This window comes from Chanodichthys erythropterus, chromosome 6 (genome assembly GCF_024489055.1).
Source record: "Chanodichthys erythropterus isolate Z2021 chromosome 6, ASM2448905v1, whole genome shotgun sequence".
In the NCBI taxonomy this organism is placed as follows: domain Eukaryota; kingdom Metazoa; phylum Chordata; class Actinopteri; order Cypriniformes; family Xenocyprididae; genus Chanodichthys; species Chanodichthys erythropterus.
The window spans coordinates 25,153,200-25,172,612 of record NC_090226.1 but is presented as its reverse complement, the minus strand read 5'-3'; the positions used below and the strand labels follow the sequence as shown (position 1 = coordinate 25,172,612).

The window sequence follows — 19,413 nt, the reverse complement described above, 5'->3', positions numbered from 1 at the left end:
CATCCATCTGAGGTCTTGGAGACTTTAATGAACTGATGAGCTGAATCGGATGTGATTGACTAGGGAGATATCTAAAATGTGCAGTGTTGGAGGTACTGCAGGACCAGGGTTGTGAACCACTGATGTAACGAACACTTGACATCATTCAGAATTAGCAGTAAACTCCAAAAAAATACAGCCTTTTTAAACAAAAGCACAGACTTGTATGTTCAGATTATGATACGGAAACATTTGAACAACGTGAAGAGAGTTTTACCATACTGACTGTCGTAATCGAACGTAACATGCTTGGATGCTGAATGGAATCTAATATTCTGTCTGTTCCTCAAATAAAGCTATTGAATGTCTTCAGAAGACCTGAAATATAATATATAACAATGTTTAAGGTGCCTTTATAATACTTTTTTGAGCTTAATATTAACAACCATAACCTGTCTGACCAAATCCTGATTCGACAATACAGGTCAGTTTTGTCCCACTACTCAAGAATCAGTTATCATTTGGTATATTTCATAGTGACAAGCTACCTGGTATTATTTTACGAATGTTTTCCACAAGCTCAAGGTATGCCTCTCGGGTGTAACTGAGAAAGAAAGCATATGACAGGATGAAGGAAATTAAATAATAGAACACATCCACAAAGTCTTGGATTTCAGTAAAAATTACTGAAGATAAATAAAGTACATATTCTCTAAAAAGATCAAGTTCATACAGTAGCAACAAAACTCTGACTGGCACATCATAAGCAGATAGGGCTGTGCCGGTACAATCATATACTGTGATATTTTTTCGATATTGACATTTTAGATTCTTGTATCAATATTAAAATTTTTCTTGTATTATTGCATTCACATCATGTACTATAGTTGAATAATCAAATAGCATGTATAAATAATCAGCAACTACAAGACTGGTGTTTCTCAGGGTGCTTCTATTAGGCAAGAGAGAAATTTGATCTGAACGCCTCGTTTGTGTATGTAACCTTAGTTTCCTGAGTAAGGAACAATATGCTGCATCAGTAGCTGACGCTATGGGAACACCCTCCAGGTGTTACGTTTGCCTAAAGCAAGTATAAAATCGCAACAATTAATTGGCCTCATAAGGGTGCACCCACACCATCAATCCTCAGATTTTAAAGAAGGTAGTACAGCAGTAATAGTATGGCAGTAGTATGGCAAAGTTATGCAGTGTCAGTTTTTTGCATGATCCATTTGCAGTCCGTATGCAGTACATATTTTGCTCATATTAACAGGTAAGAGCATTCACACTGCACACAGATGCAGTCTGACAATGCATTCCAGTAGCAGTGCAGTGATTGTTGTCTATTTTTGCTGTGCTTCTCAAACAGAATTAAAGTGATAGCGCATTGTTCATGGTCAAAATGAACATGGATTAACATGAAAACATAGTAAATTTTATCATAAATGCATACAATCAAAGTCAACTGTCTCACAGTCAACATATAACTTCCAGCCCTGGGTAAAGCAAGGAAAACTACACCTTACATCACGTTTGAAAAAACAAGGCAACACACTGGATGGCACTCATCTCTTCATTGAGGTGGAATAAAGTTCTGACCAGCAGTATTTTTTTGTATAAAGATTAAATGCAAAAGAAACGACACTTGCTTGAGCAACTTAAAATGCCCCAATAATGCTATTTTAAAGGTTCCTAATTTTGTTTTGGAGGTCTGGTCTCCTACAATATTTTTACATGCATCCAAGGTCCAAAAACATGATTCATTTTCATTTTCTCATTATATATATATATATATATATATATATATATATATATATATGTATATAATGTAATATGTATCCACTAATGCAGTGGTTCTCAACCGGTGGGGCTACAGGATGGGAGGAAAAAGAAAACTGAAAAAAAAAGAAAAAAAAAAATGCAATTTTTTTTTTTTATCACTAAACTACTTTAATAAAAATTTATAGTTTTGTATATACAAACTCCTGAATAAAAATTAAAATGTGTTTGGACAGATTAAAAAAAAAAGTTTTGAACAAACTTGATTGGTTTGTCGATAGTGAGCGCAAATGCAGGTGATAAGCGGTTTTATTAAGCGAGTCATTGAATCGTTCATTCACGATTTGTTCAAACGGCCGATTCATCAAGAAAGAGACAGATGTTTGTGAATTGGTCATTGAATCTTTGACTCAAACCATTTGTTCAAAACACTGAATCATTCAAAACACGATTGAGTGTTGCTGTGAGATGCGCTATGTTGCGATCTTTGTTTGGATTCATCTGATCTATTTTCGCTGCTAAAATAGACCAAAACAGTCATTATTTCGTCTAAAATGTAAGTGACTTAATATTATTAACTTGTTTGTTGAACTGTCATATCAGTGTCACATATTCAAATGTTATAAATATAAAAACACCACATTTTGAAATTTAACTGCAGAATGTCAATTTAGTTTATTTGTGTGTGCTGTGCTCATAGACTTTAGAAAACGGCGCTCATTTGTTTGATTTCTCCAGAAGCTGAGCAAGCCTCAAAAGTTTAAGGTCCTTGCACCCTGACTGAGTCAGAAACTGTCGTATTCGTTTTTTCATATTCGTCATTTGGTGGCTCTCAATTGTCAAAAACACCCCTCAAAATATTTGTTACGGATGTGAAAAATGCAGAAAATCGAACCATCTGAATTAATTTTTATGACAGTTTCAGAGGCTGCAAACGTATAAAACGTGAAGTCGTATTTAGTTAAAAAACATATATATTATATATATATTTAACTTCTGATATCCCTCCCTCTGCTGAAATATTTTTTACCTCAAAACTGTGCATGCATGTATATATTTGTTGACATGGTTTTAAAGCTATTGTTATCCAATTTGTTGGCCTTAAAACGTCTTAAAATGCACATATGTACACCAAGGAAATCTAATTTTTCTCAGGGGAGCATGCCCCCGAAAACATCCCCCCCTCTGTTTTTTTTTTTTTTTCACAAATCGCACCCATATGAGCGAATAAACTAGTCAGAATATAGGCTACAGTTAAAGCTTTCCTTTAGTTTTTGTGAAATGCTCACACGCACTGGGGCCCCGACTGCAATGAACCAGCTTTGGGGGGGCCCAGCTTGCAAAAGGTTGAGAACCCCTGCACTAACACATGCATACTTAGTATGTGTAATTCTTTTTAGGATTTATAGCACAATTTGTCACTATATGTTAAACTATGACAGTGAATTGTGCAGAAGTTTGTATCAGTGCCCTGTGTGGCTGTTCCAATGAAGTCCCTTGAAGGGAAAAGATATTGCCTACGTTTTATTTACTTGTGCTTGCAGTGGTTGTGGTTATTAATTTTAGAGGCGTGTGACCATGCCAAAGGAATAGTCTCCAAGAGAGTTTCACAGCATCCCAGATGAGAAGAGTCCCTCTGGAATTTATGACTTGTCCTTGACCCTTACCAAAAAATTTTTAACATATATTGTAAAGCTTGATTTTCCTGCTAAACAAAAACTGAGATAAAGCGTCCTGCAATAAAGTAATAAAACTTTAATCTGGAAAGAAGATCTCAAAGAAGTAGCAATGGACAACGCCTTGCCCTAACCCCAAAAGGACAACGCCTCCCCCACCACACACACACACACACACACACACACACCTCCCCTTCCTCTGGCTCAAGTCACTGAAAGTTATTCAAAACATATAATGTAACTTGTGTATTGTCTATTGTTTTTCCCTTTTCATGTTTGGTATCATTTAATTTGTCTCAGTGCGATTGGTAAAACGGTCTCAATTTCACAGCAGTCACTAGTATCATGAAGGAGACTGAAAACTAAGGAAAATTCTGTCCTCTTTTGGGTGGTGCCTTTTGTGAAAACCCACTCCTCTCCCCCAAAACAGGTGTTGGTGTAGTAAATATTTATGATCCTTTCTGTTTTGGTCTGTATATAAGGTAAAGTGCAAAGCAGTCAGGCGGGATCTTCTGCAGGCCCCCACATAGATGGGTGAATGTCTGAGGAAAGGTTTAATAGATGGAGCATGGGGCACGCCAATTAAGTCCATTTCGATTTCGGACAATCACTGCCTTAAATAAGTTGCAGTTTTCGTAAATATATATAACAAAACTATGCTTTTTGTTACGAGTAAGCAGAGTGCGACCGACTTAAAGGTAGATATTTACCCTGCATCCAATGTTTAAGGTCAGACTGACGAGTTTGTGTCCGGGAAGAGTACTCAAGTCAGCCGAAGTAACTCTTCTAAAGCGATACCGGGACTGCAGTGAACGAAATAATTGAAGATATAAGGTAATCAGAATAATCGAATATCTAAATTAATACATAACAAATGATTAATTTCTAATTGGAAACACAACCTAAGAGTAAGAATCATTTGAAATTGGAGTCAGTTTAAGCGAGTGAAATTAAGTGAACTTAATAGAGACGCTGAAAAGGCATACACGCGTTAACCTTCGCCCGGGGGCGTCGGAGTCCGTTTTTGGGCCGATGCGGGGGCCTTACAGGCTTAAAAAAAAAAAAAAAAAAATTAAATCGTTCCACTCCGAGCAGAATCAGTATTTTAACGTTTCTGTTCCAGCATTCCTTCTGTATTATAAACGTTCCGAAACCGGTTTTATAGAAAAAAAAATAGCGGTTAATAACGTTATTTTTTATTATTATTATTATTATTATTGCATGTAGCCTAATTAATAATAATAATAATAATAATAATAATAATATAATATTATATAATATTAATAATAGTATAGTATTAAACGAAAGAAAAACAAAACAAAAACAATGGTTTGTAAATTTAAGTATTTTTTTTCAAGATATTTTAATGTTTGCTGCATGGTTAAAAATACCGACGCTATTCCTGAGACGAAAAATGATAAGTCGCATAGGCCTATACGTCGCATTTTATTATTACATTCAGAAATAATGATAATAAAGTTATCTGTAAAGTAAAATGTAAAAGTAGCCTAGCCTACATAGCTTTGTTTATAATGTTTGTAAACATAAATGATGAAAAAAACTACCCTATATTATTTTACCTATCCACTTATGTACTCCACAACAAAACCTCTAAAATTAACAGTCGGACTATTCAGACTATATAAACGCCAAGCCAAAACGAATAAAAAAAATTCTCTTTTCATTTTTAACGCCATTCCAGCTTCTATTGCTATATTCAAGGCGAGAAACAGGTTTGTTCATTGAAAATACAACAAAATAAGATGCAAAACAATTTAAAGTGAATCTGTAGTCTACCTTTCTCATTCGGCACGAATTCAACTGTTTTCATTTTTGTGACGAATGACATTGACATTCCCACAATTCCCTGCGTGACACTTCACATTTGATATATTTTCGTTGAAATAACTCTGTTTCTTCTTAGTTTTTCTCATTTTTTTTATAATTTGTTATGTACATTAGGGCTATATGTTACATCTAATGTTGTTAAATTAATGTTTATTGCATTTTTAAAATTTCATGCATGTTACCATGATGGTGTTTAGTGTGTGTGTGAATGACACTATGTGGACATTCTATATGTTAGTGTTGTCCTTCTCAGCTTGTGGAAAATCTGCTTGTGATGAACTTTGATTCATCATGTGACTCTTATCACCACTGTGTTTGGTGACTGTCAGTGTATTATAAAGGTACAAAACAGATATTAGTACTTCATCAGGTTGGTAAATTAACATTATATCAGTTAATGAAATACGTTATTTTACCGTAAATTTAACAGATTTTTTTTTTTACGTTGCTACTGTATTTTTTTACGGTAAAGTTCTGGCAACCACAGCTGCCGTTTTTTTACCGTAAATTTTACCAGGATTTTTTTTACAGTGTGTATTACAGAATTAAATTCAGGAGTGTAACGTTTGGTTGATTGTATTTTACTTTAATATTTAACAGGCTGCGATATCAAGTAAGCAATGCAAGAATTTGTGTGTGTGCGCGCACGTGAGGCGCTGGCGCGACCACTGAATTTGTTTTCCTTCTATAAGACAGTAAACTAGCTCCGTAATTTATGGTCATAGAGGTAAAAGCAAGACATAATTCATACATTTACAAAAGACACTCAAATAACGAAAACAAGCAGAACGTCTGTTTCCTTTTCTAGATCTTTGGAGTGCACCACAAATAACCACTTTCTTTTTGTTAATCTGTAGACCTAATTATTTAAGTGAAATATTTCACGTAGCCTATAGGCCTAAATATTCCCTTTTATTTTATATGTGTTGTGTAGGTAGGCCTAGTTTTCTCCGTTCACAGAAGCACTGCAGATGCGTGATGTGACGTTGAAAATTGTACTATCCTGCAATTTTCGCTGGTTTCAAAACGCACAACAAGCTGCATATACCTTAGCATTCATTTTTACTTAAATGTAGGCCTAATACTTGACGGTTGGTGACATATATCATCGGAAAAACTAATGCCAGTGCATTGCCATTGTGACTTACCTAACCTATGATGACTTGACAGCTGAGCTGAGCGTGTCAGTGCAGGCATCTCAATTTAGAGTGTCAGCACAGGCATTTCACTCACATTTGCATAGGCTGTACTATTTGAATTCGTGATTGGTTGACTGCCAAATCAAAATATTAAACGGAACGATAACATTATTAACCAGTTAATGGTGATTTCAAATTAGCGTTTCTGTTCAGAACGATTAAATTTGATTTAGTTTCAAAATTTCGTTCGTTTCCGGTTTTCGCTTTCGTTCCTTGAACCGGTTCAGAGCCCTGAGAACAATACAATGTTCTGATGCTGCTAGAATTATCTGTACTGTTAACCTATACAAACCTGTATAAATTATGTCAACTGTTTATCAATATGACTAAGTACTAGTGTTTCTGTATTTTTAAGTAATTAAAGGCTGGATCCTCTTACTCATTTTCTACAGCCTATGGAATTGTGGAGAACTTCAGTAAAGTCTCTTTTAACTGATTGAACTTCAACTTTGACTCCTAAGGCCAGATTTACTAAACGGGGCAAATTAGCATGAGAGCTCTATTCCACAAATGCGCCGATCGTGCGCTGAACTTGTTACATGTAATATACAGATAACCTCTTCTTCTGGCATTCCAAAGAAATTAATGAGTGGAAAATGTTTTCTCCCTTCTACCACACACTCTGTTCTCTGCGGTGTCTCCTCCTTGCAGCAAACAATTGCAGCCATGTCGCAAAATGGGTTAAGACATGGGTTTTTTTGGACTTTAAATAATGGTGCAAATACCAGTAAATTGACAAGCGCAAACATTAGTAAATCACGTTGCGTGATTTATTTAAATACTCTTACCATAAATTTTGCATCTGAAAGGGAAACTCCTATGCATATGCAATAATGTCAGCCACAAAAACAACTCTCAGCATCTCAGCATTTTCAGCACTAATTTTGCACTGTGTCTTTAGTAAATCCCGACAGTAGTTTTTTAAAGGATTAGTCTACTTTCAAGGAAAATTTTATTTAAAAGTGGACTAATATTTTAACACCAAAAGAGGGACTGCGCTAGTTAAAGACAACTAATATAAAGTGGGAGCAGTCAGTCTTATATTGTTTGATTTCTGTTGAACATCCAGATCACTCATAGCTACCAAACACCTTTGTTTTTGTGTTCATTGAGATATTGTTTAAAATGTTACTTTTCAAAGGGGGTGTACTCATTTACGTTGAACACATATATATGTATATAAAAGTCGCCACAAGCTCCAAAAACGGCAATAAAAACAAACTGGTGCAGCCTGGACCACGAAACATAATAAACATGCTCCAGCCAATGACCGACAAGAATGATTTTAAATGCGCGTTCATGGAGGGGGGGGGAGGGGGAGGAGGAGGAGGATCTAGCTAGCCTCTGTTTTGTTTGACAACACTTCGAACGTCAACAGGAAGTTACTCCACCCAGGATCGCTTAGAGAACCTTTAAATTAAATTATAACTAAAAGTTTAAGGATAAAAAAAATATAAACTATGTAGATAGCCCTTTCTTGAATATTATGCTCCTATAATATTAAAGGTTAACAACTGAGCCCTAACTATTAGCCTAAATTCAATTGCTTTTTATTTTCAGATAAAATAATCAACATTCAAAAACAAATTGTAGGCCTATGCAAACATCTAAGCTGCACCTAAGGCAGTTTTTGCATTAACTTCTAAATGTTTTTACTCCAATTCGTTGTTGAAATATAATGATTTCTACACAGTGGCTGACATTTTCACAACAGATTTATTTAAACATACATTAAATAGCCTCAGGACAGGACATCACTAAAAGGTTAAGTAAAATATAATGATTATATAGGCTAAGACAGTGCATATATTAAGCGAAAGAGTTCATTTCTCTAGCGAACTAACAAACTTTGGACACTGAATGGCTTTTCTGAGGTAAATGCTACATGACATATTGTTTACAAGCTTTCATTCATTTCATTTCTGTTTAAATTTCATGATTTTGTGAACAGAATTTGAAGGATGACACTTTTTTTCTTATCGAAAGTAACAAAACGCAGAGCTTATTGCGAATATTGGTGGTTAGGCTACAATGTTGCAATGTAATGCTTCAGTACACACGTGCACCAAACCGAAAGCCCTGTACCGAAACGGTTCGGTACAAATAAGTGTACCGTTACACCCCTAATAATATATATATATATATATATATATATATATATATATATATATATATATATATATATATATATATATATATATATATATAAAATATAGTGACATAAAATTTCTCATACCATGTTCATATCGCCCACTCGTCCTGCGAGAAATCTGGTCACCCTAGGTTGTGTTTACATTGGTTCACAGTGTTACAAGTATTTAGTGACCTCTCCTTACACTTGAGTAATAGTGAAAACCTGGCTCTCTCAAACCTAAATGGAATGGAAAATGACTGGAAGGCCAAGAAAACTTTCAAAATCTGATCAGAAGTTTCTCCTTTGAAAAAAACTGGAAGTCTAGGAGGTCACGTTAAATACTAATTTTTGCTTATAGAATCAATTTTGTTCTGATTTTTTTGTGTGCATATTTCCTGTATTTCCTGTTTGCATTGTAATAAAGACCAAAAAATAAACATGGGTGGTCATTAAAACATTGCTAAAACAACAAAGCTAAGACTTTTGCACAGTACTGTATGGCCAAATGCAAAATAACTTTGACAGTAAATGTGGCTGAAATTATATATAATTTGTTTGAAATAAATATTTTAAGCCTGCATAATTTGTTACGTGGGCATTCAAAGCAGTTTGTATTGTTAGATTATAATACATCTGATTTGTTATTTTGCAGGGAGTGGAGCAACTTTTCCATTAACAAAATTCTGATGTTGACCCAGAGGAGGGAGTGGTAGCCCCAGAGATCCACTGTCCCCATCAGACAAGAATCTTATTTTGTTCAGACACATAACCTTTGACTGACTGGGATCTTGATCTTCAGACACCGAATATTATGCAAATATTTAAATTTTTTTGGAGCTCTAGATTAAAACAAGACAGTTCACAAACACACAAGAGGTTGTACTTTATTCTTATTAGTCCATACTGATCTTGGATTAGCATACCAAAAACATATGAATGTTAAAGTGATAGTTCACCCCCAAACAAATTCTCATATATTTTACTCACCCTCATGCCGTCCATGATGGATATTACTTTCTTTCTACAGATAAACATGAATTAGGATTTTTAGGAAAATAATACATGTCTTTGAGTCCTAAAAACACAGTAATCCATGCGACCCCAGTGGATGAATCAATGTCTTCTGAAGTGAAACAATAGATGAGAAAAATCTAACAATTTAAACTGTTTTAATTATTAACAATCGTTTCCCACCAACCATCATACATGTATGGGTTACAGTCCACTTATGGGCTCACAGAGATGGACTATTTTCTTAAAGATATTTGTGCTTATGTGGAGAATGAAAGTCATACCATCCAAAATTTTTATTTACTCTTTTATAAGAGTAAATAAAACTTGCTTAGACAAATCCAAATTAAACTCTGCAGCTCGTGACAACATACTGATGTCCTTAGACACGAAACGATCGGTTTGTGTGAGAAACCGAACAGTATTTATATAATTTTTTACCTCTAAAACACAACTATGTCCAACTGCGTTCAGCATTCACTTAGTGAGGTCTGATCGCGCTCTGACAACGGAAGTGATGTCTAGCACTCATTGAAGTTTAAGCGTGAGACATCACTCTTATAAAAAGTTCCCATTGACCCACATTATACGGCTGACAGACGGCAACGGTTGGAGTTAACCCTCTGGAGTCTGAGGCTGATTTGGGGCCTAGAGAAGTTTTTACATGCCCTGACATTTGTGCTTTTTTCAGTTGTTCATAAACATATTAATGGAAAAAAGTGTCATTACACTGTATTCAGCACAAACTAGGCTACAATAATATGTGAGGAACATGTATGTACATGTTTGTGTTTTTGAAGGAATAACATTTATGCGTGGTTATTGAAAAAACACAAAACTTAAGTCACTGAAATAAGGCCAAAAAAAGTATAGTAAATCTGTGTTTACAATGCTTTAGGGTATTGGAGGTTGTAAACTAGAGTTTTTGCTTCAAAATTATGTAAAAATTATGCTGCCTACTCCTTCATATAAAACAATATATTGATTTAGTTTTTGTAAGACACTTTTTGCCAAGAAACACAGTATGCGAGGAGGCGTGAATCACCACTGAAAATGGGCCATTCTCACCTGAGAAGACAAAAGAATTGGATAGTAATGAGCTGAAATGACTTGCATATTAATGAGGCATTTCAGTCAGGTAGGCTGTGAAAAAAACCTTCTGTGATGTCTCAAACTCATTATGATATATGAAACATACAGAAAAATATTATTACAATATAAAGTAATGGTTTTATATTATACTTTAAAATATAATGTATTTCTGTGATGCAAAGAGTCTGAATATAGGCTTTTAGTTTAAAAGCATGCACATTTGGAGAAATATTGGATTCTCATATGCTTATGTCAATTTTCTATACAGAGGAGTTATTTATTCTATATTCATTGTCATTACTATGAGCGCTGGTGTTTTCAATTCATCCTTGAAGTCGGAGGGCGCTCTCTGTGCATTTTTAGTCCACAAATTCATCTAAAAGAAGAAGAGGCTATTCCATGAATGGAGTTTCCAATTCATACTGCAGCCGGAGGGCGCTAAAGAAACAAAAACTCATCTAAAATTCATCTATAGAAGAAAACAGGAAATAACTGCATGTCTTCTAGAGCTCGCTAACCATGACTTTTACATCCAGATAAAAACTTTTCAAGACAATAAATACACGATTGAGACAATGAATGCATGTATTGCCTCTGAATTTGCGTCTGAATAGCGCTGGCTCTGTGGGCGTGGCCGCATTAGCGGATAATGAGCTGAATCACGTATTTCTGACATGGCTCTCTTTTCATACAGATTACATAAACACAGAAGGTTTGTTTTCAATTTGACTTACATAATTTAAAACCTGACATCTTAACGTTTTTTTAAGACATAAGTTTAATTTTTCTGTGATTAGTATTCACTAAGTTACAGTTCATTTTCTGAGAACTATCAGATTGAACTTCGTTCAGAGGGAGAGGAGAAATCACGCATCATGTTAGTTTTCTTTATTTTACAAAAAGCACAACATTGTGTTTTTACTCTGAGTGTATACAAATAAAAGAAAATATTCTATAGTTTTAATTGATATATTACTTATGTCTCTATGACAAAAAAATGACGGAGTATTTTAAGTCTGTTTTGCTGCAATGTGAAAAAAAACCTGCAAAACGCGCCGGCGTCATCATTTGTGTTCTAGAAAGAAATAAAGAAACAAAGTCACCTACATCTTGGATGCCCTGGGGGTAAGCAGATAAACATTACATTTTCATTTTTGGGTGAACTATCCCTTTAAGTTTGTGACAAGCACATGAAAATTATTACATTTTTTTTTCAGTGGAGTAATAATAAAGAAACTGTCTTACATTCATTAGTCTCACTGTGTTGTGCTTGGAAAACTGCCACATCACCAAAAATAATAATTAAAAAATAAATAAATAAATAAAATAAATGTATAGGCATCTGTATCGGCGAGTACAAGAAAAAAAATATCAGTACTCGTACTCAGTCCTTAAAAAAATGGTATCGGTGCATCCCTACAGAAAAAAGTTCATGAGTACAGAATTGAGTTCTCTTTCACGTTTAAATTGGCAAGACTTAAATCGTGCAAATGATAAACTTTTGTTATGATGCAGCACTGGCCTGATCGGGCCATTGATAATTCCAACAACTGTCCGGAGCATCTTTCATGCTGGCCCCAGTCCATCAGGCAGTCCTCAGTGTCAAGCCCTAATTGGACTAAGCCAAAATTTTCTAAGGACTTTTAACATATAGATCCTGCTTGTGATCAGTGTAGATTCACCCCAGTCTACCATGTACATATGTTTTGATCCTGTACAAAGCTTAGAAGTTTCTGGGCCACCATTTTCTGGTTTCTTAGGCAGCTCGATCTCCCCTTGTCCACTGATAGCAACTTTTAGAATTAATCCTGAATCATATAACCATACAAAACTACAATCTGTTTGTAATAGCTTTAATTATGCTCTCAGCAAAACGACTGACATTTCTGAGGTGGAAGGATCCGAACCCTCTAACCTCTACAAAATGTATATGAGACGTCCCCTTTTCTAAAAGTTCGAAAAAATTAAACATTCTTTAAGAGGCTTTTCCAATCAGTTCCATAAAGCTTGAGACCCTTTTAAGAAATATGTTAGTCAACATGTTTTAATGTCTGAATCTCATCTCCAGCATTCACTTAAGTTAAACCTTTTTTTAGTATGCAGGCACAGCACTTTCATTAATCTGTTAGACCACTCTTTTTTTCTTTGTTGTCTCTTGTTCTGCTTTGGTTATATTTCCTCTTTGTAGTCTTCTGACACTAATAAATAATTTGATCTATTGTTTGTAATTTGCTTTTGTTTTTGTATTTTGTCCTCACTCATAATAGTGTTAAATAACCAGTTACAATATTGACCAAAATAAATGTGATTTGTGATTATGATTTTGTCATAGTCGAGCAGCCCTGCTATTGTCTGAAATGTGATATGTATGAGTTTAGCTGACAATACACAGCCCTATAAACAATTCTTACCCACGTCTCATAGCATGAAGAACCTGACTGCTGCCACTCTGTGCTGGCAGATGGATCTGTTTGCAGATGTTCCTTCTCTCCTGAATCAAGTGTAACACCTGATTTAACAAGAAAAAATATACTGTTAGATTAAATACAGTAACAGGCAAAGGGCAATATTTAAGAACAGTCTGTGCCAGCTGTGGAATTACAAATTTAAGAATCTGTTTAAGATCTGCGGATCCTACATCCTGACCATTTGGCAGGACAAGCTCAAGATACAGCAGTGCCTTTGTCTCTATGATAATGTAAAGGTATAGGTGATACTGCCAGACTGATTGGATTAGCACCTATGCATTTGAATGACACAGTTATGCTGATTAGATCATGGCTGGGAAATGTAGGCAATGATCTGATTCCTGTACTGCATTTGCATCCTTTGTTTAGATTGTCCACACCTCTACTCTATGTATCCCTCCCCCTTGAATGTATATGAACTACCAAGTCACTGCCTTAGTTAGACTTTGGATGACCACAGCGACGCACAGCGTGTTTCTCAATAAAGAGTAACTTCTGCTTCAAGAGATCCCAAAGTCTCCTGGTCTATGCTTCTGAGATTTCCAACAGTTTTGGTGCCGTGACCCGGATAGAGCTTCTCACCTCAATCCAGATTGGAACTTAAAGCACAACAAAGATCTGATCCAAAGGAAGATCCAGGCTGAATTTTCCTGTTCACCCAAGGGTTGGTGAGTGTAATAATTTGTTTTGTCCTCTGTTTTATCAGGGAAGATGGGGTGTTAACAGAATAGCCATCCTCTACTTTGCTAGAGAAGAAGGTTCATCCTCTGTTAATTCAGGGAAGGTTACAATTGTTACAGTGTGTTAGCAAGTTGGTTCTACTCTGCTCACCAGAGAAGGTTGAATACATTACGATGTGTATTAACTAGGTTAACCTCTGCTCTGTCAGGGAAGTGTTGAAGTGTATTGTTGTGCCAGAAAGACATTACAAAATGTTGAGAAAGAACACTAGACTAATTCCAACAACTGAGAAAGGTGGACTAGCTACTCCTTTATGGACAGATAGTGAGTTCAGATCATTGTTAGGAAAGCACATGGACTCAATAGTGACTGAGTCAGTCAGATTGGATTTGACAAATAAATTTGGGATTCATCCAGAAAAAGTTTGGTCCATTGAAGAATGCAAAAAGGTACTTGGTGCTTGTATTCGGAAGAAAAATATGAAGGGCATTATCGGCTGCCACAGAGAATTTACTCTATCCATTGCACAAGAACAAATCCAACATATTTCTAAGTTAGAAGAGCAGAACAAACAGTTGCACACTAGAGTGTCTCGTCTCACTCAGAAGTTGGGCCTTAACAAAGCCTCAACCAAATGTGACTCAAAAGACCAACAGTCAGATGAAAGCTATCCTGACTTAGTCTTTCTGTAGACTAGAGGGCAATAGCAATACTGGATTCATGGATAAAGATGTAAAAGCAGTTGAAGTGTGTGGAGTGAGACAAAAGGCTCAGAGTAGGGCAAAAGGGGTTGACACAGTTCCATCTGTAACCCCCATACTGCAGTTACAAGCAGTCAGTACCGCTATTGGTCCTGAAGACATAGAAAGAATTGCTGAGAATTTGCCATCAATGCATAGAAATTTTTCTGAGTTTAGGACAGAGTTGTCCAGAAAAATGAAGCTCTATGATATGTCCCTAGCTGAAGTCACACAGCTAATGTCACAAATCCTGAAAGAGTCAGAATTCAATGATTTTGAAAGTGCTGTAAATAGTTCTGAGTTTCAGCATTCCAGCAAAGGCGAATTGAGGGAAGGAGTTCTGAGAGTGTTACAGAACCTTGTTGGACCAAAGGTAGACTGGTCAAAGATCACTAGTTGTGTACAGAAGAAGGATGAAACTGTAAGTGAGTACACTGAAAGATTTTGTCAGTCAGCGGCAGCAAACAGTGGAATAGCTGACACTCCAGAGAAGGTGTTAGAGGATAATGGACCACTGGTCCGCATGTGGTTTGATGGGCTTTCATCAGAATACAGAAATGCATTGCCTTTCTTAGACCTCACATGGTCCAATGGAACCCTGCAAAACAACTTGGATAGGTTAGCTATTTGGGAAAGAGACTCAGATGTCAAGACAAGAGTAAAGATTGCAGCAGCATCCTTTAAGGTCAACACAGAGAATCAACAGAAACGTAAATGTCCTAAGAGAGAAGGCAGATGTCATTACTGTGGTAAACCTGGACATTGGATGAAAGAGTGTAGGAAAAACAAAAAGACATTAAAAGAAATGAACAGCTTTACTCAGCTCCTACTCAGTCTACTTGCTACATTGAAACTGCCCCTCCCCTCTTCTCCAAACTCTTGGAGCAGCAGCTTGCTGACATGCTAACCATTTGGGCTGTGAGTGCTTAATTTTCCAGTAATTTACAAGAAAGCTGAAAGACTCATTCTGAACAAAAAAAAGTTGACTGTCACTTCCACCATTTGGGGACACAGGTTAAGTACACTCACAGCCTTAAATGTTATGCTACAGCACACTCCATTCACTTGTCCATCCTCAATGGGTTATGATGTCTGCTATGACTGATGTTTCAATTGAAGATAGAGATGTAGCACAGTAAAGTTTGCAAATTAACTACAGGGAGAGAATAGGACACACAGACCAGTGAGGAGCCCAGGGAAGAACCGAAGTGCATAAGGCCTCGGGGGCTAAACCCTGTGCTGAAGACTTCCTCATAGGTTTCCCCCTCTCTCAGTTTATCCCCACCTTACTGGTCTATAGGTGTCAAATTGATTAAGGCTAGGTTAAGAAAAAGAAGAACAAAACCACTATACGATCACTAGAAGTTTATGATGATCAGAGTTAGACAGAAAAACTATAGGATCATCAGAGGTGTAACGTACTAAAGTCTATGCATGAATACTGCTGGTCTGCTTTTTCTTTGTTTTCTTGTGTGCAGGTATGTGTATATGCCATGACGTCTCAAGCAACACTTGGTGTAAAGCATCACCTCAGATAACCATGAACAACCTTCATGATGACAGAGTCATCTGAGCAACTCGGAGTTGCACAACGACAAAGAATCATCTTGGGACAAACATGGAAATGGACTCTACCGAGAACAGACTCCACAGATATTCAGGCGCCATGGACTTTTAGGGCTTCCACGCTTATGCTACATGGTTTTCTGTGTCATCATGTAGTTTATATAACATGTTACCACCCTGCATTGTATATGTGTGTCAACAGTATACTCAAGTTAAAGAACAACACTTATGTAAATGTTGGACACGACACAGAATAAGATGTATGTGCCTGTAACTGTTACAAGTTGCATGACTGCAAGATGGGACTTATGTTAACAAACATATGTTACAGAAGGGATTTAAGAAGGTTTAAATTTGTATTATGTGAGAGTTATTAGAACTCTCAAAGGGGGAACTGTGGAATTACAAATTTAAGAATCTGTTTAAGATCTGCGGATCCTACATCCTGACCATTTGGCAGGACAAGCTCAATATACAGCAGTGCCTTTGTCTCTATGATAATGTAAAGGTATAGGTGATACTGCCAGACTGATTGGATTAGCACCTATGCATTTGAATGACACAGTTATGCTGATTAGATCATGGCTGGGAAATGTAGGCAATGATCTGATTCCTGTACTGCATTTGCATCCTTTGTTTAGATTGTCCACACCTCTACTCTATGTATCTCTCCCCCTTGAATGTATATGAACTACTAAGTCACTGCCTTATTTAGACTTTGGATGACCACAGCTACGCACAGCGTGTTTCTCAATAAAGAGTAACTTCTGCTTCAAGAGATCCCAAAGTCTCCTGGGCTATGCTTCTGAGATTTCCAACACAGCACAAACCCTCTTTTGGTGTTAAAAACTACTGTAAGGATTTACTAAAGACATGAAGTGAGATGAAAAGACGTGGACAGTTATTTTTGTGGCTGTCTTTATTGCATATGTATTTGTAGGAGTTTCCCTTTCAGATGCAAAATTTATGGGAGCAGAGTATTTAAAGGGGTTAGTTCACCCCAAAATGAAAATTCTGTCATTACTCACCCTCACGTCATTCCACACCCATAAGACGCAAGTGTTTTTTGCTTGTTTCAGCCCGATGCAGTTATCGTTTTCATGTCCTGCGCCACGTTGTTTAAATAGCAAATGCATTTGCACCCATTTGTGCACCCATGGGTTTGCTGGTCTGAAAATGAAGTGTGTTCAGGCACTATTGTTGGCGCGTTGCTATTTTGAGGCAACTGAAATATAAACCATTGACCAACTAAAACCTGTTCTAAAGTCAATGGAGCAATATTTTTTTTGTTATTTAAAGAGCTCATTAGTAGTATGTGCCTATAGGCGGATGCACAAAGCGCGTACACTCTGCTTATTACACACACAGGGATGCGAAGCAGCACACAAACATGCCAAATATTAAAAATAAAAAGATTACAATGTAAAAGATTATTATGATGTGCATAAATATAAAAATGCTTTGGTGGAATCCGGCTTGTGCCATAGATGGTCTGCTTGCACGATTTAACCTTGCATAAGAACAGATCAGTATCCTGGCTAGAGAAGTGTTCTGTTTTTCCGCTTGCAAATTCCACCATGTAAATAGCGAATCTGCCATGGCGCGAACGCAACTGGCTTTTAAAGGGAATGGGAGATGAGACTCTGATTAGCTTATTGCACCCAAAACACACCCACTGCTCATTAAGAGAACAGGGACAACCCTTTTAAACCATGCACTGGTTTAAAAGGGTTTTTTCCCGTCGTTAAACTAGTAAAAATGGATTTGGACACACCCTAAGTGCACTTGCGCATTGCGATTTAGGCCATGCACTAATAGTGCCCCTAGTCTCTTAAGTTCACATTAATAATCATTACATCATCTAGTGGATGCAAATTGGAGATTTTCTTTAAGTGGTGAAGAACTTGCCAAAACTTTTGTGGTTGCTTGTACACATCTGGCAATTTTTTTTTTACCATTTTGTTTACTTGCTTTGGTGTAGCTAGCTGGTATGTTCTATTATAGAACATACTTCTTTATAACTTTTGTCACAATGCAAGTTTGTCTCTGGCCATCATCCTCCTCCTCAAAGTCAATTTCAACCTCAGACCTTCTGTTTTTTGTTTTGTTTTTTAAATTACAGGAAAAGAAATTGAAGTCAAATCTTTGAGTTCCTTGAGGTGCGATTTTGATTCCAGTCTTTTAGAGAGTAAAGTCAGCAACTTGGCATTTGCATTTAACAGTCTTGCTTTGTCCTTTTCATTCTGCAGTTGCACAGCCAGTGTTTGAACCTCTGCTTTCACTGCTTTGTTCTCACGCTATAATCTGTCAGTCTCACACTTCTGCAGATGTTGTAGAATTTGTTTGACTAAAATCACAGATAAGCCATCTCTATTGCTATACAAGTCCCATAGTCCATTCTCTTAGTGCTTGATGCCATATCAGTGTTTCCCACAGGATTTTGTGAGACTGTGGTGGGCTGACATCGGTTCCTATTTATTGGTGATGGTAGGGCACATTAGTCACGTACACAACATATAGTAGGCTAAATGATAATTCATAAGTGGTCAAACATGTAGAGTACACATTTAAACCATTAAAAATATATGCAGCAAAAGAGGTTACCTTTGTTGAATTAATTTATTAGTGGGAGTCTGTATCTATACATCTGTATTTGTGGAACTAATGGTCACTGATTTGTTAAACAATCCAGAATGCACTAACCACACTATTTCATTATAGAGAAAAATAACAAATGAATAAAAATATATAATCACAAGCTGACCAGTAAATAAGTAAACTAGGTGAGTATATAATTCAGCAGCAAAAAGTATAGCCTAAATCTTGGCACACTTTGCACAGTAATTTTATGAATCCAAATGTTAATAAAAAGTTTAAAAATTACTATTTGTATTCTTATGAAATGAAAAAACGATTTATATTAGATTTATATGTACATTATTGTATGTATTTATATTAATGTAAGATTAAAAGACGCTTATTTTAAATGTATTGTGCAGCTTTTTAATGGGGCAACAAAATATGATAGATACGACAGAACAAAATAGGCTGTTAATAATCTTTCAGTAACCATGATAATATGAAACGTTTCAAAACTTCAGCAAAAAAACGCTAATGCGCATTCCGGGTGCAGAATGATGTGCTTGAATCAATATGGAGTCAGAGCGCGCAGTTGAGCGGCGCATTGAAACGTTCACGGCACAAAGAGAATCCCTGTGTATATCTGCATTTAACAGTTTA

The 19,413-nt window shown here is 36.3% G+C and overlaps 1 protein-coding gene across 1 annotated transcript in view; it reads right to left on the bottom strand.

Moving 5' to 3' along the window:
- The window catches only part of LOC137021273 (mitochondrial tRNA methylthiotransferase CDK5RAP1-like), an 86,457-nt gene that overhangs the window by 21,696 nt on the left and 45,348 nt on the right, over window positions 1–19,413 (bottom strand). Inside the window, exons 8-9 of the mRNA XM_067387551.1 lie at window positions 13,130–13,227; window positions 528–583 (exon numbers count right to left, since the gene is read on the bottom strand). Of these exons, the coding sequence (XP_067243652.1) occupies window positions 528–583; window positions 13,130–13,227 (154 nt within the window). The remainder of the gene's footprint in view (window positions 1–527; window positions 584–13,129; window positions 13,228–19,413) is intronic.